General features: G+C 35.2%; 1 protein-coding gene across 1 annotated transcript in view; it reads right to left on the bottom strand.

Moving 5' to 3' along the window:
* Positions 1 to 21,874, bottom strand: part of TMEM232 (transmembrane protein 232) — a gene marked incomplete at its 5' end in the record, with an annotated part of 240,883 nt that overhangs the window by 184,915 nt on the left and 34,094 nt on the right. The window contains 4 exon segments of the mRNA XM_082621232.1: positions 3,173 to 3,288; positions 3,290 to 3,423; positions 4,385 to 4,508; positions 16,170 to 16,324. Coding sequence (XP_082477358.1) covers positions 3,173 to 3,288; positions 3,290 to 3,423; positions 4,385 to 4,508; positions 16,170 to 16,324 — 529 coding nt within the window.

Genomic DNA, 21,874 nt, shown 5'->3' with positions numbered 1-21,874 from the left:
AAAATAGGATTCCCCAGGATACAAAGTGTACATAGGTATAAGTGTTAGAAAAAAACCCTTCCTCACTGAGGTCTCTCTCATTATAACAATATTAATTACATTAGCAACCATAACATCTATTAATATTTTTTGGACCTTTACTATTCATGAGGCACTATGTCAAGTGTGTATGTTTCCATAGTTTTTTCTCACAAAAAGTCCCATGATATGAATAGTATTTTTATCTTAATTATCAGGTAAAGAAATCAAGTCAGCAAGATTAAATAATTTGACCTAGGATTTTGAGATACAAAATACAAATCTGTGTGACTCCAGAATTGGTTCTTTCAGTCTAAATGAAAAATTTACTTACTTGAAGGGTAAAATTATGAGGAAAAAAAATTATTTTCAATTAAATAAAGAAGCACTCCAGTTTCTTTGTGTCACTTTCCAAAAAGATGGACCTATCCTCTCCAGTAATCACGTTGACAAGGCCTGCACAGATGACACTACTTTTGAAGCCATCTATTTTCAGTGGTCTGATAGAAGTGGTGATCATTATCAATGATCAGGCATACAGGACAACCCAGACAAAGTCATTTTCCGTGTGTGGGAAACTCAACCAGGGATGCTACAAAGAATCAAGTTAGGGCTTCCCTGGTGGCGCAGTGGTTGAGAGTCCGCCTGCCGATGCAGGGGACACGGGTTCGTGCCCCGGTCTGGGAAGATCCCACATGCCGTGGAGCGGCTGGGCCCATGAGCCATGGCCGCTGAGCCTGCACGTCCAGAGCCTGTGCTCCGCAATAGGAGAGGCCACAACATTGAGAGGCCCACATACCGCAAAAAAAAAAAAAAAAAAAAAAGAATCAAGTTATAATGAATCACATCAACAAAAATTTTAAGCCCTATCATTTGGTGAAATATTTGACTATGCATATGTATAGTCATGTAAAGTAATGGCTTTTCATGGTAGTGACTGATACAGGAAGGCCAAAAATCCTGTATGAACATGAAGAAGAGACCAAAAGCTTATGTCCAGTAGAGGTACCTTCTCTGATTATGACAGAGATGAAGAAAACTGCAGAATTTTCTCACACTCTTGAGACATCTTTAGCAAAACAATCATTGGATAATCAACTTACTTTAAACATTCCCCACAAGAATTCACAATGATGCTTTAAGTATTGAGAGTTTCAAAATACTCAGAATTATTAATGAGGCAAATGCCACTAGCATTATTTATGGCTTGTACAAGAAGCTAATGTCGAAGAAAATGTATTGACTTTTGACTGCAGAGGAAACAACTTTGATATGTCTCTCCTCTTTACTGCAGATCAAATCTTTAAAGGTATTCCACAGCTAGAAACATCAATTTTCCCACTTGGGTTGAGAAAACATTGATAAAATACTGTTTAACTATTTCATTGCTAAGTTCAAGTATAAGCATAAGAAAAACATCAAGGAAAGCATCCATGGGATAGGGAGGGTGGGAGGGAGACGCAAGAGGGAGGGGATATGGGGATATATGTATATGTATAGCTGATTCACTTTGTCATACAGCAGAAACTAACAGAACATTGTAAAGCAATTATACTCCAGTAAAGATGTTAAAAAATAAAGTCTTTAGGAGAAGATAAGAAACTTCAAAGAAAGATCAACAATGAGCAAATAAATGCACTGAAATCATCAACTGGCTGGAAAAAAAAATCAGACTGTTGAGAAGGAATAAATATTCGAGTGTCCACAGAAACATGAAACCCTATCATTGTGAGGTTTTACCAGAGCTCAGGGGTCATGGCCAGAGGGAGGCCAAGAGGCTTCTAGGAGGAAAGATCCTCCACATGGAAGATAATCTTCTGGACCCATCACTGAAGAAAGCAGTCTTCTTTCTGTCTTCTTTCAGAAAGAACTAATTCTACACACCTAGGCCAAAAACTGAAGGCCCCCAATTTTTATATGAATCTGTTTAGTGGCAGATTAAAAATCATATGTTGAGCTGCTATACAGGAAGACTTCTGACCATTCTGAATACTTTAAAAAGTGTGAAAAGCAAGAGAAGCAAATACCTCTTTATCAATACTATAAACATGGGAGAAATACAATTTATCTGCTAATGACTAAAAATCTGTTTAAAATTGGCACTAATAAAAAATAAACATAATCTTCTTGAAAAGTGGGCAAAGGTCAAGCAAATTGCACTTCGAAATGATAAGTTCCAATCTATTGTTTAAACCAAAACTATATTGAAAGTAATTTTAAAATAGCAAGCAAGTTTTTGAGAATGAAATTAATATCTGCTACTAAAGTCTTACTATCTAAAATTATATTCAAGCATAATTTATCCCAAATCAGTGAATTACAGTTCTAAGGAAAGGCAGTATCTTGCCTCCTTCCACACTTTCAAATAATCTTGCTATCATGTTTGAAATTCAGTGATTTAACTACATAATAACTCCACTATCATTATCGCCCACCTACTGTGTGCTAAATAATATGGTAGATACTGGGTTAATACAAATATAATTCAGACATGATTCTCCAATCTCAATTATCTCATAACTTAATGGAAGTGAGAGTCATATACATGAGACTATAATAACATAATAGACTACATGATATTCATAAAGAAGAGTACTAGTTAACCTTAAAGGACACGTTTGAATTAATATTGTCCCTATAGTGCCCTTTTCAAAACAAAAGTATTTTATTCTAATAGTTCCCCCATAAACAATAGTAGGGAAATGACCTTTAGTCTTGAGACACAATGTACTATAATATCTGAGTGATTAAAAGAGAAATGCTCTTGGGTTGTGGGGAGAACAAGAGAAACAGTAGATGAAAATGGAGACGGTAGATGAAAATGGAGACAATGGATGAGAAGGCCTTATGGGGAAAAGAATAAAACAAACTTTATATACATTCCATAAGTTTTCCTAAGGTCATCTCTTGTTTCCAAAGAATATAATTTGATTCACACATCAACCAACTCTAGTTTACATTTCAGTTGTTTTTAAATTATTGATCAAAAATTTCCATGTTATAAAATAGACTTCCCAAATTTGTAGGAAGTCCTAGTGAATTTAAAATTACCTCCCACTTCAAAATGTTAACTTTTTGTAAAATGCTTATTATTATATACAGACAGGGACGTCTTAAAAATATTTTTCATCAAGTTGAAAAATAATTTACTTACAATTATCGGACATTTTTGAAGAGAAATATTCCAAAAGACCTAAAATACTTGTTTCCCTCAATTCTGGCATTTCTTCTGATTTGTCTGTGGGTAAAATATCTTTTTGTGAACTTTTAGTCGCAGAAACCAATTAAAGCAGTTTTTCGCAAATCAGAATTGGCCGCATTCAAGCAGATTTCTGCAAGAATTGTTATGTATATGTAGACTACATTCCAGGCCCAGGAAAAATCATCAACCTGGCAGCTTTCTTCCTAAAATGAGAAAATAGCTATTAGACAATCAAAGTACGCTCTGCCATAATGAAGAACTATATACCGTACTTATAAGAAATGTCTTCAAATTTTATAGAGTTGTTAAAAGATCATAATCAACTAATATTTTTTAAATTCACTCATTAAAAACAAGCTTTCCATGGGTAGATTGCATAAAACCAAGTTCAAGGAATAAAAAATAAAAATAGCTAAAAAGCACATAGAGAACATGAACTTTTCAATTTCCTTAGTAGTCAATGGAACATAAATTAACCCAATGAGATACTATTTTCCATATTATATTGTAAAAGAATCTTTTTTTTATATAGCTCAATTCTTGTGTATTCACTCTTATACATTTTTTCATAGGAAAGCAAGAAAGTTATGTCTTCTGGAGAGGAATCTGGACAGCCATCCTGAGAACATTAAAAGAAAGTTCATAGTCTATCACTCAGTAATTTAATTTTATAAATCTATTCTAAAGAAACAGTCATAAATGCAGATAAGGATTTTTGGATGAGAATACCAGTTCAACATTATTTGTAATTAACTGTGAATTAGAAATAAGCTCAAAGCTCAACAACAGAGAAATGTTTATCTCATCCTCACTAAAATTTAAATCTTAATAATATGTAATGACAACAAAAAATTTTTTAGATAGGGAAATAAACCATATATGACTATATGATCTGAAGTTTGTTAATAAAATTAAAAATCCCTCTTGTGTGAGTGCATGTCTGCATGTGAGTATAACCTATTTCTGGATCTCTGTCTACATCTATATCTATTTATACTGGGATATATGGTAAATATGCATTTACCTTTACATTTAATTAAAATTATTATTACAAAGTGATGCTCATTATAAATCCTAAATGATATACAGTTAAAATAGTGACAAAAGTAAAATTTGTTTCAATTTAGGTCTTTTTGCATACCTAAATTAACAATATACTGTTACCTGATTCTGAACAGACATAATGCTTAAAAGAAAATCTCTCATTAGGTCCATGAAAGCTTTCAAACAGGCTATGTGTAATTTGGCAGCCTCCCCAAGGACCAAGAAAGCCAGTGCTGAATCCAACCTGGAAATGACTATCCTGGATTTCTAGATACATTTATTTTCAAAAAAGACTAGTATTGTTTGCCACTAGTTATGATAAAAGTTTATAGGAAAGGGCCACATCGGGCAAGATGTTGAGTTCACAGTAGTGTTCTGACAAAACTGAGAGTGATAAATATTACAAATGATCACATTTCTTCACAGATCCTGTATAACAAGCAATCAAGGCCTCTGGTTCTAGAGTGTCCCCCAAATCTCACAATAGGTTTTGATTTTTAACCTTTTACAACAGATTCCAAGGGGTGAATTTCAAGAGAGTGTTTTCTTCTCAAAAGAGAGAATAAAAAAATGGTCTTCCTAAATACTCTAAAAGTTCAGTGTTATTGGATTTTTACAAAAAGTGCAATTTCTCAGAATAAAATTTATATTTCATATTAAATGGAAAATTGTCAAGATTCAAAATATTATATAACTGGGAAATCATATAAGAATTTATTAGCCATAAGCGTACATATATTCTAACAGTTTCAGGAAATTATATTTATATAATTTATAATTTATATAATTTATATTATATTTAATGCTATTGCTACCCAATTGAAAGAGACATAGTTTGAAAGAGAGCTAATAATAATGCAAATATAAAATTGCCTCTGCCTAGAGCTACATATTGCCTTGATTTATAAGCCATTAATCAGTTAAAAAGTTAATATATTCTACAATTATATTTGAATTTCACAACTGTGATATTTCAGGTGAGTCAAGTTCATGATCATTTTCAAAAGAAAACACCTCTAACCACGGAAATAAAGACAATTCTTTATATTTGAATGGAGCTTTACAGATCTCAATGTGCTTTCACACAAATACCTCCTTTGATCTGAACCACAGTTTTTGACAGATTCAAGAACTTTTTAAAATCTTTTTTTTTTTAAATATTAGAAAATTGAGACTTAAATAGATCTGGGAGATTTGTCCAAGTTCATGTTTTAAGCTAGGTTAACTAATAACTGAAGTCTTCTCCCACCTATGGGTATTTCCTGTTTTTCAATTTTGCTTTTATAAGCCATTATCTAAGTACATTAATATTTAACCTTAGTATTACAGTGTTGCCTATTGCCCACCTAATATCATTTGTCTCCTTCCTTTGAAACTAAACCTCAATTTTGTTCAAAATGGCAGAGTGCTCAGTTAATGCTGCTTCCTCAAGATGGAAACATTCTACATCTGGACTGGGATAGTGATTACACAGGTGTATGCATTTGTCAAAGGTCATAGATGTGTATACATAAAATGTTTGAATTTTATTATATGTAAATTACACCACAAGAAACTTAATTTTAAAAAATGACTTCCCGGACTCCTTTGGAATGGCCTTACATTTAGATTTGGTCAATGAGATATAAATGAAAATATATTATGAAAGCCTTCCATATAAGCTATTATTTTTAAATTTAAATAACAGGTGCTTTTTTGTCCTTTGCTCATCCTTTTCCTCCTGCTTGGAATTCATACATGATACCAGAAGGTAGAGCAGCCAACCTGCAACAATGAGGATAAAAGTCACTTACTAAGAATGGAATAAAAGGAAGCTAGAAGAAGCCTGGATCTTGAGGATTCCCTTAAGCACCTGCATCAGTAATGCACTGCTTGTTATGTGCAATAAGTAAAGCCCTATTTGGTATGCAATTGCAGTCAGATTACTATTACATTCAGAAGAACTAAAGCCTAGCTGATACATTTAAACATATTTACAAGCATGAAATTTAGAGTTGAAAAATCAGAGATGGAATCTTAGCTCTGTCACTAACTAGATATATGGCAAAGGGCAATGTTCATACCTTAGCTGAATCTTAATCTACTCATCTATAAAGTAAATATAGCAAAACCTACTTTTCAGAGACTATGAGATTTAAATGAAATACTCTATATAAAATGACTGGGTTCAAAGGTTGAACTGAACTGAATTACAAAAATACTATTATTTCAAAGTCAACGGATATGAGTTCAGTAACTTTTTTTTTTTAATCTGTGATGACTGAAGGAAAAGGTCTAGATGCTTTCCAAGATGAACAAAGGTGAGTCCTTCCCCAGAATTTTCATCACAGAGGTTTCATGATAAGGTAAAGGAGAGGACAGTCTCAGAGTTCACAAAACTTCTTTACCATGAATATACCTCATAGTCATAAGGTTTTGTTTCTTCTGTTCCCCTTTAAGTCTGGAAAACTGTAGCTAAGCTAGGGCACTTTCACTGAAATACAGATTGAAGAATTTCCATCAGTGTCAGCCACCTATGGTAGAAAAATGCTTCACCAGAAACACTGTTTCAACCAATGCTGCTGATTGCAAAATTTTCTATAAGGGAAAATGTCTTTGACAAAAATAGAATAAAAGCACCAATACTTATATATTAAAGTTTGTTAAAAATCAAAACTGAAATCAATGCATGTAAAAAGAAGTTTTCAAATTGAATTAGGTTAGTAATTTAAATACAGTGTTAGCTTGTGAACTCATTGCAGTACACCAAGTCTCAATTACCAGTACATTGACTTACTTTTACAATGCCATGAAACTAAACATGTACATACAAAGTAATTTATATATATTATATATGTCCCCTTAATTATGTAAATAAACTGAGGCAGAGGTTTACTGGCTTGTCTAAAATAACATAGTTACTTGATTTATTTTACTTTGTAGCTTTGCTTTTTAAATTTTTTTCCTCTTTAAAATTTTTATTGGAGTATAGTTGACTTACAATGTTGTGTTAGCTTTTATTTATTTATTTTTATTAATTTTTATTGGACTATGGTTGCTTTACAATGTTGTGTTAGCCTCCACTGCACAACAAAATGAATCGGCCATACACATACAGATATCCCCTCCCTTTTAGACTTCCCTCCCATTTAGGTTACCACAGTGCATTGGGTAGAGTTCCCTGTACTATACAGTATGTTCCCATCAGTTGTCTATTTTACACATAGTATCAATAATGTATAATGTGCAAATCCCAGTCTCCTAATTCCTCCTACCCCACCCTTTTCCCCCTTGGTATCCATTCATTTGTTCTCTACATCTGTATCTCTATTTATGCTTTGCAAATAAGATTATCTATACCATTTTTTTTGATTCCACATATATGCACTATTATACGATATTTGCTTTTCTCTTTCTGACTTACTTCACTCTGTATGACACTCTCTAGGTCCATCCATGTCTCTACAAATGACCCAATTTCATTCCTTTTTATGGCTGAGTAATATTCCATTGTATATATGTACCACAACTTCTTTATCTATTCCTCTGTCAATGGACATTTAGGTTGCTTCCATGTCCTGGCTACTGTAAACAGTGCTGCTATGAACATTGAGGTGCATGTGTTTTTTGAATTATGGTCTTCTCTGGGTATATGCCTAGGAGTGGGACTGTTGGATCATATGGTAGTTCTACTTGTAGTTTTCTTAGGAACCTCCACACTGTTTTCCATAGTGGCTGTATCAATTTACATTCCTACGAACAATATATCACTTGCATTCCTACACACTAACAACAAAAGGGCAGAAAGAGAAATTAAGGAAACAATCCTACTTACCATTGCAACAAAAAGAATAAAATACCTAGGAATAAACCTACCTAAGGAGACAAAAGACCTGTACTCAGAAAACTATAAGACACTGATGAAAGAAATCAAAGGTGACAAAAAATGGATGGAGCGATATACCACATTCTTGGACTGGAAGAATCAATATTGTGAAAATGACTATACTACCCAAAGCAATCTACAGATTCAATGCAATCCCTATCAAACTACCAATGGCATTTTTTATAGAACTAGAACCAAAAATCTTAAAATTTGGATGGAGACAGAAAAGATCCCCAACAGCCAAAGCAATCTTGAGAAAGAAAAACGGAGCTGGAGGAATCAGGCTCCCTGACTTCAGACTATAGTACAAAGCTACACTAATCAAGGTAGTATGGTACTGGCACAAAAACAGAAATATAGATCAATGGAACAGGATAGAAAGCCCAGAGATAAAACCTATGCTCCTATGGTCAACTAATCTATGACAAAGGAGGTAAAAATATATAATGGAGAAAAGACAGCCTCTTCAATAAGTGGTCTGGGAAAACTGGACAGCTTCATGTAAAAGAATGAAATTAGAACACTCCCTAACACCACACACAAGAAATATAAACTCAAAATGGATTAAAGACCTAAGGGTAAGACCAGACACTATGAAACTCTTAGAGGAAAACATAGGCAGAACACTCTGACATAAAGCACAGCACCATCTTTTTTGAGCCACCTCCTAGAGTAATGAAAATAAAAACAAAAATAAACAAATGGGACCTAATGAAACTTAAAAGCTTTTGCACAGCAAAGGAAACCATAAACAAGATGAAAAGACAACCCTCAGAATGGGAGAAAATATTGCAAATGAAGCAACTGACAAAGGATTAACCTCCAAAATATACAAGGAGCTCATATAGCTCAACATCAAAAAAACCAAACAACCCAATCCAAAAATGGGCAGAAGACCTAAATAGACATTTCTCCAAAGAAGACATACAGATTGCCGACAAACACATGAAAATATGCACAACATCACTAATCATTAGAGAAATGCAAATCAAAACTACAATGAGGCATCACCTCACACCAGTCAGAATGGCCATCATCAAAATATCTACAAACAATAAATGCTGGAGAGGGTGTGGAGAAAAGGGAACAATATTGTGTTAGCTTTTAAAATTAATGTGAATCACTGCACACAGCTAAACAGTACCAGACCTGGACTGGACTTCAGCTATCCTGACTGTGGTCCAGTGTTCCTTCTCTACTTATATAAATGAACTAACATATAATAACCAGGGGCTTCATAAAAAGATATCTGTCTGCACACCACCTTATAAAAAGGTTAGAAACATCAGCATTCAGAACAGTTTTCCTAGATTCTCCTTACTCCTCTATATCTGTTTCCTCTATGACCAAATTATTATTTTAAAAAGATAGAATTAAAATGTCTCCAAGTTGCAACTCTTTCATAGGGTTACTTGAAACTTTCAATAGATATTTTGGAAAACACTGACAATGTCAAAAATCCACACAATCCTGGAGACTAAGAATGAAACAGATGTCACTATCTTACAGGGAATTTCCTGTAAGATATAAGCCATAGAATTGATAGAGCTGGATTAAGAATAGCAAGAAGGAGTAGCCACATGCCACTTCAAGAAACACAGCAGCCTTGTTTCCCAAAAGGTTAAAAGAAAAAAAGTAAAGAAAAAATTATCTCTACTGTCTACCATGTTTTTCATAGAAATAAGTAAAGCCAATCCTTAACTTTGAGGTACTGAATTTTTAAGGAGCCAGAGTATTACCTCTGTGCTTTTTATCCTCATCTCTCCATACTTATTCAGAGATAGCAACTTCCAGATGACCAAAGGATAGAAAACAGTGCTTGTGGGGATATGTGTGTAGGAAAAGGGGCCATGGGGTGGAGAGGAGGAGTGCTGTAATGGGAATGCTGGAGTGCATTTTCTCCTCACAAGTTAAATAGAAAAGAATAGGGAGAATGCAGGAAGTTCCCTATGATACTGCATGTGGAGTGTTGTAGCTTTTAACCTCTGTAATGTATGCTATGAGCACAAACCTCTTATTTTAAAAATGACAAGTTTATATAAATTTTCCCTAGTTCTAAGATAAGTAAAATAGAAAATGGAGGAGGGGGCCCTACATGAGACCAATTAAAAATATATTATAGCAAGGGCTAAAGAGAATATCAGTCTGAATACTAAGAGAAGATCATACCTCTGAAAGTAATTTCTTCCAGGAGCCAGAAGACATTTTTACAAGACTCTTAAGCATCTTTAATAAAGCCCAGGAAGAACAAACAACAAAGAAAAGCCTTGATACTGAGATGAAAGGTGGTATAATAAGAAAACAAGAGAGTGCAGGAAATTAAAATTACAGAAATATAATTCAAATTCATAACGAATGAAGTTGACTGCAAAAAATGACACTTGGAAGGGAAAAAACTTGAACAATTCTTCAATAATTTAGAGGAAGACAACCACCCGCAAACTGAGATCCATTACTATCTAATTCCTATTGAAACCACCAAACATAAAATAAAGAAAAATAAACCCACAGTACCATAAAAAAAAAAGAAAGAAATTTTAAGGGTTTTAAAACTATGAAGAAAATGTAATCTAAATGAAGGCAAACCTTTCCAATGCCAAGAAGCCCAAAGTTTGATTTAAAATGTAATGCAGGCATATATGGATTTTCCACCACCATGTAAGAAAAACCCTAAGTGCAGAGAGGCAGGAGTTGGGAACACATGTGAACCATGAGCTATCAATGGAAATCCTCCATGAAATGTAGCCCAGTAGCCACAGCATTTGTGCACAGCTTCACACACTGGGGGCTTCTCTCTAAGTAAAGCAGAGGATTTGCCCCAGCAGCTTCCTAAGACGGTCAGTGAGACATAAGAGGAAGCATCTATCTCCTGGTTACCAAATCACAAAGGTGTTCCTAAAATATTCTGGATTGAAAATAAAACAGATAAAAAGGGGGCAGACCGGCTTTGAACATCTCATAATAACTAAAAGGTAGGAAACAGCATAGCAACATTTAGAGATTTAAAGAGGGGAATTAAAAACCTGTGAGCATAGAAGCCTATTTCCAGACAAAATGTACTTAAAGTTTTTAGGGGGAAAAATGGTGACAAATGTTATATTCAGCCAAGGGTCATATGTAATCAAGGGCCTGTCTAATGAAATAGGTCACCTATGTCCATGCTTAGAAATTTACTCAAGCCAGCCAAGAAAGGAACAGTATTTAACAGCTTAAGAATGGAAAATCCTAGTGTTAAATGGATGATAGTGAGTGGGAAAAATAGACACATTTTATTTATTTATTTTTATTTATTTTTTTTTTTTTGCGGTACGCGGGCCTCTCACTGTTGTGGCCTCTCCCATTGTGGAGCACAGGCTCCGGACGCGCAGGCTCAACGGCCATGGCTCACGGGCCCAGCCGCTCTGCGGCATATGGGATCCTCCCGGACCGGGACACGAACCCGTATCCCCTGCATCGGCAGGCGGACTCTCAACCACTGCGCCACCAGGGAGGCCCATAGACACATTTTAATAAGTCAAAATTATTTTATAAATATGATCCCAAAATTAAATAAATATATAAACCATTCTTTAAGGAGAAGAATGAACATTTTAAGTAATGATTTAACTATAATGTTATCAGAAACTCAAGATTACATTAACAGGCTAGGGAGGGGAGAATTAGTACAAATAAATTAGTCTCAATCTTCACGGTACATGGAGAAGAAAGCAGACAGAATTTCTTTCCTGATTTTGACCATTTAGGAAAACTAGTTTAAAGAATATGTTTCTCTTGCCATTACTTGATTTCTGATATTCAGAAGAGATGGGCTACATGAAAATCTAGTCTTTAACCTATCTGCTAAAAGGGTTCTTTCTCCTACACACAGAACATTCCTGGTGCACCAGGGAAGGTAGTGGGGGAGAATGAAAGGATGGAGTGTGACAGGCCATGATGGCTGTTTCATCTTAGAAGGCCTAGGTGCTCACTGATTGCTTTCTTCCATCCAGTCGCTCAGGCACTTGGTCTGCCTGTGTGGCTAGTTGGTGGTAATTAATCCCAGTAGCAGGATCCTTCTTTCAGTCTTTGTTTTTGCTCTTGTTTTTTGTTTGTTTGTTTGTTTTTAATCATGGCAATTTAAGAGACCCTGATTGGAGTTGCAACCCTTGCGTCATGTAAAAACAGGTTTTATTAAATAATTTTAAGACAGAGAAGGGTATAATCACGTTTATGTTGTAACCCTGGCAGAAGAGTATAACAGATTACTGAAGAGAAAACATAAGGCCAAGAGACCAGTTAATAAGCTACAGAAGTCATGAGACAATAAGGTCCTGAGCCAAGGTGGGGAGTGGAGAGCAGGGGAACTGCTCTGCAATGTACTCAAGGTGCCCAAGTTGGTTAACTTAAGGAGAAGACATGTGTCAGGTACTGAGACAGAAATTCAGTAGGTAGGAGTTTACGAAAAAAATTCATTCAGATCTGCACTAGCAGGAAATGAAGTATTAGGGGAGAGTCAGAGTTTAAAAGGTGTTTTCATATTACTTACCTTATTTAAATCTCCCAAAAGCTCTTTGAGATGGCTACTACCTCTATTTAACTGCTGAGCAGACCCTGTTCATAGGGGTCATGCGACTCAATCAAAATTAGACAGGTAGCAAGAGATAAGACTAAAACTCAGGCCTTCTGATTTGAAGTTGAATGCTTTTTTCACTGCACCGTAAGGTAGCAAAGCATAAATTATATATTTACCCTTGATACAGACTAAATGTTTACATTTAGCTCAGAGGATTGAAGGGTCAATAAGAAATCTAGGAAATGAATCAGAAGACTGAGGACCTTCACTGACATCTCAGCTCATGAAGCGGAATTATTGATGAAAACTTTGGTCTGAAGGGTTTTGGTTAGACTATCACACAACATTATAATTACTGGGGTTCAGGGAGATAGATATTGTAGAGGCAGTGATGTGTCCAGAAGTAAAGGCCTTGCTGCCCATACAAAGCAGTGGATTCTTTGTTCAATTTATTTCGATGCAAACACAAACATTGTATGTCTGGAAAACACTTGCAATGTCGGTATAATTTTAAATTGTCAAGCTTTTTAGGAATACATTCATGGAGCGATTAAATCAGCTATTTTGCTTTGGGAGATATAATTTTATATGTTATACTGCTCTCCTGAAGTGCCATGCTGCATTTCTCAGCAGTCACATTGGCTAATAATTCAATGATTAACACAATTCATTATTTTCATGTTCAATTAGAAAGCCTTTTGCAGTGGCTTGACCTATCTCCCCAGAGCAAATGGGGCAGTTCGTAAAAGGCCAAACCACAGGGTGGAGTATTGAGAGTATGAAGCATCATATAAAATTTAACCATATTAAATGGAAATTTGCCTTACACAAGCTGCTTACCTGCGGCACAAGGCAGCTAAACTTCCAAGATAAAGGCTGGTGCGTGACACTGGGAGTGGCTCGTGTAGTCTCATTTTCTCTACTTCTTCACCCTATTTTATAATTTATTGTAATTAGTACATTTCCTTTCCTCAGTTTATTCCCTGTCTCTCATCGAGCAGAGGTTGCTCTAATTCTGTGAGTCTTTCCTGGAGTCTTTTCATGGATCCTGGGCCTATTCTTTTCCAGCCTCTGCTGAAACCACTGGCTTCTGTTTCTTTCCTTTTGTGTTGTATGATCTTTATAAAGGGGGTGATAAGAAGTCAGGCAGGGACATACATGATGAATTATCTGCTGATGGATAGCATCGGAGAGGGGCAGATGAAAACCACTCACTAGTATTGGCCCAAGCACTTTTTGCCACTATTAATGAAATTTCTTTTGATCAATCAGTTGAATGGTCTCCCTCTGCATTTTAAATCTCTGATCATTTTTCTATCGTGTGGTACTTTACTAATATGCATGGAAAATGAAACTGCTTACATTATTCCTATTAATAGTCACTTGGCATTGAATTTCAGGTCCTAAACCAAAAATACCTTCCACCAACTATCACAATTTTAAGGCTATCTGGTCTAGCAAATCCTAACAAAGTCTTAATTTACTATCAGGGCCTGAAGCCTCAATTTTTCTATTTAATTCTAGATATGTTCAGTCCATTTTTTAAATTTCTCACATGTACCTAACCTTAGGAGCACACAAGACCAATATTAAAGTTTTCCCATAAATGTAAAAGTATTTCTGGTTTGATTTTGATAATTACATCACAGTTTGTTTGGTTTTGCCTGGAATAATGACTTCTTGAAAACTGTATAGGCTGTCACATAAATAAATTAAATACTTTTAAAAAGAAAAATTAATGTTTTAATATTTGGTATAATGTTATCATTATAACTAACAGAAAATTTGACTAATAGCGAAGTTAGTCAAATTGCTAACTTAAAAAGACAAATTTTTAATGTCAACAGGTTATTTTTGTTTACTAGAGTCATTTTTTTTTAAAAAGTCAAATTCTCTTCTTAAAAAAAACAGTAAATAAAACTTTAAAAAAAGAGGAAAAAATAGTAAATATAAGAAATACAATGAAAACTATTTGGCAGTGCTCTTTTAAACAATTACCTTTTCCAGGCTATTATGAACAGTCTCTGTGTTTCACCATTTTTTTCCATTTACTCCTCTGTTCATTCAGCATTGTCTAAACACTGACTTTCCCTCCCATGCTTGATTTCCACAATGTCTTCCCAGAAAAAGAAAAGTCGGGATTCAGTGACAAGATGCCTTTAAGCAGTTACCTCCTTAATAATGAAGCCACAATGAAAGCGGGATGATATACCAAAAAGAATGCTACGCTGGACCTTGAAATCTGGTTCCAGTCACCAGTAAGCCTAATAAACTTGGCCTCACTTTCTTCATTTGTAAAGTAAGAATAATCTTGTATTATCCCTAAAACCCCTAAATCTATTAAATACTAAGTTTAAAAAAAAACCTATCAAAAAGAAATAATTGAAAAATTAAATTAAATCAAGTTTGATGCAATGAAGTAAAAATGAAAATTGGTTAAAGAAACAATTTCTTGACTTTCAGAATTAGATATTTTTAATCAGCCACTTTTACTATCTCAGAAGTTATCTAAACATGTTTATTTGGTAATTAGAATACCTTGAAAATAAACTGACAAGTCATACAATATTTACTTTTATATGTTGAAATATAATTTGCTATTTTTAAATCAAGTTAGAGTCTTCCAAGACTCTAAAATAGGCTATTTCAAGGGAATTAGACACGCTCTAAGCCATTCTCCAGTAATCTTTACTTGATCTAGAATCCCCAAAACATCCAAATGAAACTGGAAAACAGCTTTTGTCCAGAAGAAATATACCAGACTCTTAGAATTTACATGTACAAATTGGTTGTGCAGAGTGGGCTTGCCAGAGGCTTAAAAACTGGAACTAATTTTAAGAAAAACATATGAATTTGCAACTTGCTAAGGCACAACATATTATTGTTATTGTTAGTAGTGGAAAAGGAATTCAAATCTCTGATCATCCTCAAATATTGCAAAGGGATATCCTCTGATTAATTTCCTCAGAAATACTCTTTTAAAATTCTTTTTTCCTCCATTAACCCATGTCCTCTTTTGTAGTAATTTAAGACTTCTTTTTCCCTTTTCAAATTAACATGTATAGGAGGAAACTAACACTTATCAGTCATTTCTCTTCTACTTTACAAATAAGGCATAAAGAAACAGAATCTTAGTATATTTCCTCCAAGGATAATAAGCTGTACTTCATTGTTGTTTAACAACTTGGAAAATAAAAGATGTTTTAAATGTGGGAATGAGGTTACCAATAGCAAATTTCCTTTAATAAAGACAAACAACACAATACAAGCATGCTCATCTAGCCAAAAAAAAAAAAAAGATAAGAACAATTTATTGATGAAATGAACTAATACAAAATATATAAATTGCTCTTGCCTTTGGAACTGAGATTATAAATTTTTTTCATAGTCAACTAAGGTGTGATTAACATTTAAGTACAAAGGTTATTTAACATTTAAACACAAAGGTTTCCCCATGAGTTACTTTGGATTTATAGGATCCCTCTTACCAGTGTTTCTCTTGAAGCAGGGTTTTATGAAAGATGAGATGTTCAAGCACCTTATTCAACTGGGGACTATTCTTCTGAACACAAGTCCGGACAGCAACACAGTGCCAGAGCAGGTGGTTAATTTCATATCCTTCCTGATTAAGTCGCAAATGTTCCTGTAAATAAAATATACCTGAGAAAGAGTTCTTTGACTTGAATAAACATGAAAATAAATTTTAAATGCATATTTTTTCTACGCCATGTTACACCAAGTGGAGCAATTTAAATACATTTTTGTAAGTATATATAGCTAATCTGAACTTAATTCTTAATATATTCTCACATGGATCCCTTGTGTTCAATGACATTTTACTTAAATACAGTTTTACTTAAACACATTTTTGTAAGTATTACTTACAAAATGTCTTACTTACATACATTTTTGTAGGTATATATAGTTAATATACTTAAATACATTTTTGTAAGTATATATTTACTTAAATACATTTACATAAATACATTTTTTAAGTATATTTACTTAAATACATTTTTGTAAGTATATATAGTTAATCTGAACTTAATTCTTAATACATTACTTAAATACATTTACTTAAATTTACTTAAATACATTTTTGTAAGTATATATAGTTAACCTGAACTTAATTCTTAATATATTCTCACATGGATCCCTTGTGTTCAATGACATCAGTTCCACAATGTGACAAAAATCCTGTATCTGCTAAGGGACAACTATTAGACACAATTGTGCTTCTTAAAACCTATATGACTTAGTTCTCCCTGACACCTGGGGGAGGGAAGAGGGGAAAGTTTGAACAATGATCAAACAGCAAACTGGGTTTTAAAATGTGGATTTTCACTTTAAGGACCAAAATATTGCCTAGCTGGATGTGGTCAATGTCTGCAAAGTAACTATTTTAAAAGGCTACAAAATCAGAAAACAAATGGGCTATATGTTTTTTTCTTAGAGTGCTTCCTAACAGTTTCATAGACTTAGCTGATCTGCTAAAGTAAATGGTACAAAGAAACTTGATTTTATTTTTAGACACAGCACTCCCATTGAATTTTTGTCAACAGTAAAGATTCAAATATACATCCTGTGATATGTACTCAAATTACTAATTTAGCTGATATTTTATTCTTTTATGCTCAAAAGAAACACTTAAAGAGATTCCAAAGGATTTTACAACTCTCATTTACTATACAAAGTAACATCAAGACTATACTTAAAGAAAGTTTTCATGTTGAGTACTCTTAAGAGAGAAAGCCAGAGTTCATGTATAAATTTTAAACTAAGTTTAAAATTTTAAACTTAGTTTTAAGTTTCTAGTCAACTGCTTATTTAAGTCTCACAGATGTGTATTGATTTGCATTATGTCAGGAACACAGACGCTGACAATAAAGACAGGAGTAAGATAAAGTCTCTGCACAAGGCTACCGACTCGGGAAAAATCATCCACAAAAGCAAATGGAAACCAGTCGGTGTTTAGAATGTTAGAATTTCCCCAAAAAAAGCTTTATCCTACAATAATGTAAGTCATCAGACTGAGATGTGCAGACTTCAGTATATGTACATATTTCATCTAAATAACTCAATTTTCTGCTTTGTGGTAGAGTCTTCCCCAAAAGTGGAACCCATATAAATGAAATTCTTTTCTCAAATTGCTCTAGCAGTCTGAGCCTGGATGCCTGACATCCCTCATGTTGCAAACATTCTGAATACATATGTAGGTAGATATGTTTTGAAACTTGTGGATGGCTTGACTAATTAATTTAAAACAATCAATACTTTGGTTTTTTTTTTAAATCATGTGTTGTGCATTGCATGGCTAGAGACTATTCAGTTAGGTCAAAAATTCTCATTAACAAGCTTATACACCATCACCAGAGAAAATTCCCAAAAGCCTTTGGTAAAGAAATGATCAGGGCTTCCCTGGTGGCGCAGTGGTTGGGAGTCTGCCTGCCAATGCAGAGGACACGGGTTCGTGCCCCGGTCCGGGAAGATCCCACATGCCGTGGAGCGGCTGGGCCCGTGAGCCATGGCCGCTGAGCCTGCACGTCTGGAGCCTGTGCTCCGCAACGGGAGAGGCCACAACAGTGAGAGGCCCACGTACCACAAAACAAAACAAAACAAAAACAAACAAACAAAAAAAAAAACCAAAAAAAAAAGAAAAAAAAAAGAAATGATCAGGATTTAGATAATGAAGAATATTTAAGCTTGATTTTTAATTTTATATGATACCATTTTTACTTATCACTGAAAAAGAAAAAAGAAGCCTCTGACTTCCGGAACTGATTTGACATCAATATTACTACAAGCTGGTCTGGCGCTCACAGTCAAGTCATTTTGTTCTCCTGCTGGATATAAACTCACAGAATATCAACCTCAGACAATATTGCTCTGATAAATACACAAAGCCACTTGATATTTTTGTTTCTAAGCACAGACAAAAAGTCACTGTGCCACCCACAAAACACCCAATCAGAATTGCCCCTACTTTCTGGCAGCATCAAATCTAAAGAGAATCCCTGCTTCTTTAGAGCCTCCCCCAAATCACCCAACCAAAGTCCAAATCCTATAACAGAATTATGCTAGCACCCTCTAACTGAGACATCACATAGTCCTCTGGATGTGTGTTCTCTCTCTGCAACAAATAATAAAACCAGTTTTACCAACTGCATGTGTGCTCCTGAAGGGTTCTTGAACCCGCCACACATGGGAATTTTCCAAATAAGTGAGGCTTATCTCTTATCCTTATGCATTATATCCTTATATATTTCAAGCATTTGCATGGAAATTCTGCTAAAGTTTCTTCCCTGCTTTTTACTTTTTTCAAAAGAAAAAATGTATTTGCCAAACTAGAATGAATTAATATAATAATGATGATGTAATTTAATACAATCATCACGTACATCATCAGTGTAGCAGACCAAGAGGAAGGAATGCTCTGAACCATTAGGTGGTGTAGAGTTCTTTGCCTTTACACTAAATGAGTCCCACCCAAGGTGAGGCTGGCAGATAAATCCCCTCTGCAAACTTAACTAGAGTACAGAAATAAAGAATATATATTTAGAAACTTTTACAAAATTTGAGTTAATTTTCTTTTCAGTCTAGTAAAAAAATTAATGCCTATATATTTATTTTTTTAATTTTATTTTTAGTAATTTACTATTATTGTAGTTTTAAAAGTATCAGCCTGTGACGGTCTGGAAAATTCCTTAAAAATCGTAGAGGGATTTTTACCCTCTACACAGATAGCTTGAAAAGCACTGAGCACTGCATTAAATGACTCCCAGAGAACTAGAACTTATTTTTCCCCTTCCATCTTTTTGGTGTGTGTGTGGGGGGGTGCTTCCTATAGGAAGTGCTCCCACTTCCTATAGTTCTTTCATCTCTCCCACTTGCTGCCCAGCTTTGGGCTATGCTGGTTTGCAAACTGGCCGCCATACATGGAGAACAAGGTTGGGGGAGACCTGAGAAAGAGGCAGGCCACTCCAGATTGGCAGGTGGCAGTTCAACAAGCAAGGAAACTTACACAGGAGACTTCTCTTCGGCAGCTGCAAGAGAGTAGATCTCCACACCTGCCCTCCAGGATCTTAAGGTTTATGTAGATGCTTTAACTAGGTTCAATCACCTATACCATCCAAATGGTCTCAGCAACACATTACGGTCTCAAGGCTGCATCCTTGGAACCAGCTCCCACTGTGGAGACAGTGGGCAGAGCGTACATTCTAAAGACAGAAGCCCACCTACCAAAGTGTTGCCAATCTGCTGTCGGCTGAGAACTCAGGTAACCCTATCAGCTTGAATTTTGTGCAAATTTGAGAAGCTCTGAGTGTCTGACCAGGCTCTCTTTGATAACAAAAATGAACTCTGAAGCATGGGCTCTATTGTGGCTGCTAGAAGACAGCTTTCTGAGTTTCATCCTTGTTTTCAGTTATTTGAGGGATAGCTGACATTGCCATGATAGGACCCCTCAATACAAATGCATTACCTGAATAACAGGGCATGAATCATAGGATACTGCTCCTAATTTTAAAGAACCTGTGTCTCAGTCTAACCCAATTCCTAGTAACCATTTATAATTACAGTACAGCATAAAATGTCCCAAATTTAGATAGTGCCTTTAGCTTACTGAGTACTGTACTTAAAGCACTAAAGGATGAGACTGCTAATACATTTGAATGTAAATCCTATATGTTTCTTAGTTTTCAGAAAACTATTTGTCCAATACTTTAGGATGGATGCAACTATTTAGTAAACGGTCTACTGCATTTTTGTTGAATTTGAATCTACCTACTCCAAAGAACCATGTTATTATTATAATGTGACAAGTGTGCTTAACAAATTCAGCTCTGCTAGTGAGCAAAGGACAGAGTGGAAAACCCAATCCAGTGTTCAGGCTCTGCAATTCACAGAGCCAATTAAAGTGTACCATTTGTCAAAGTCAATGGAAACCCTGTGTCTGGATCAGCTTGAAAGAACATTAAAAGGAGAAATGGGTCCCAGCAGCAGGGAAAGGAGATTTCCTATTCTTATACAGAACCAACACCCATATTGTGTGTATCCTAATACCTATATCCTACAGAATTCCTTTTTTAAAAGCAATTTTATAATAGCACTTTGAAAACAAATTATGCTTCTACTTCAATGCTTATAATATATTAAAAATAAAGTATTTTACAGTGGCCAAAATATGCTGTCATGGACCCCTTAGCATTACTGAAGGATATGAGCTGTAGGAATAAACCCACAAATCCTCTACTGTAGCATATGAATAATAAAGGGAGAGAGGATGAATACAGGTATATCTTTTATAGTCCCAGTTTTCTCTCTTCTTCACCCTTACTTCTCCCAGAAGTTGAGACAGATGGGTACTGAATGGGTAAATACTCAGCTGAACTAGGGAGCCTGGCTTAGATTAAACTGTACGGGAGAAATTGGGCTGAAACTGGAGGACAACATTAAAATATGCCATCCTGGGCTTCCCTGGTGGCGCAGTGGTTGAGAGTCCACCTGCCGATGCAGGGGACACGGGTTCGTGCCCCGGTCTGGGAGGATCCCACATGCCGCTGGAGCGGCTGGGCCCGTGAGCCATGGCTGCTGAGACTGTGCGTCCAGAGCCTGTGCTCCGCAACGGGAGAGGCCACAACAGTGAGAGGCCCGCATACCGCAAAAAAAAAAAAAAGTCATCCACCACTGAATCATCTGAACCAGCAATTTTCAGCAGCACTGTGGCTACACTACCTTTTATATTCTTTATATTATGAGGTAATGGGAGTAGACAAAGGAGGGCAATAAGTCTGAGAGGCTAAATTCTGTTATAATACCTTCATAGAATCTCATGTATGGAGGTGAAATAGAACTTAAAAAGACTGAAACTATGCCTCTTTGTTCTAAAAGTGGAAAAAAGCACAGAGACTTAGTGACTTGTCCCATTATAAGCAGATATATTCTTTTCATGTGTTGACATTCTTGCCTCTTTCACTTCAGACCAAGGTAGATCTTAACTGTATAGAAGCAGTGAACTTCCATTTCCTTGCTGTATATGTGCACCAAGAGTGACAAAAACAGATTGATTCAAGGAGAAGCAGAATTAACACTGAAAGTTGCCGGCCTCACAAGTGGAACACTCATGTTGTCAAGATTTCACAGGATCTTATTTGTTTAAAGGAAGAACACTCAAATCATCACTATATTAAGTTAA

This window comes from Mesoplodon mirus (genome assembly GCF_964341445.2).
Source record: "Mesoplodon mirus genome assembly, chromosome: 5".
NCBI classification, from domain to species: Eukaryota; Metazoa; Chordata; class Mammalia; order Artiodactyla; family Ziphiidae; genus Mesoplodon; species Mesoplodon mirus.
Note: the sequence above shows the minus strand (reverse complement) of the source record. Positions and strands in the feature narration are given on the sequence as shown.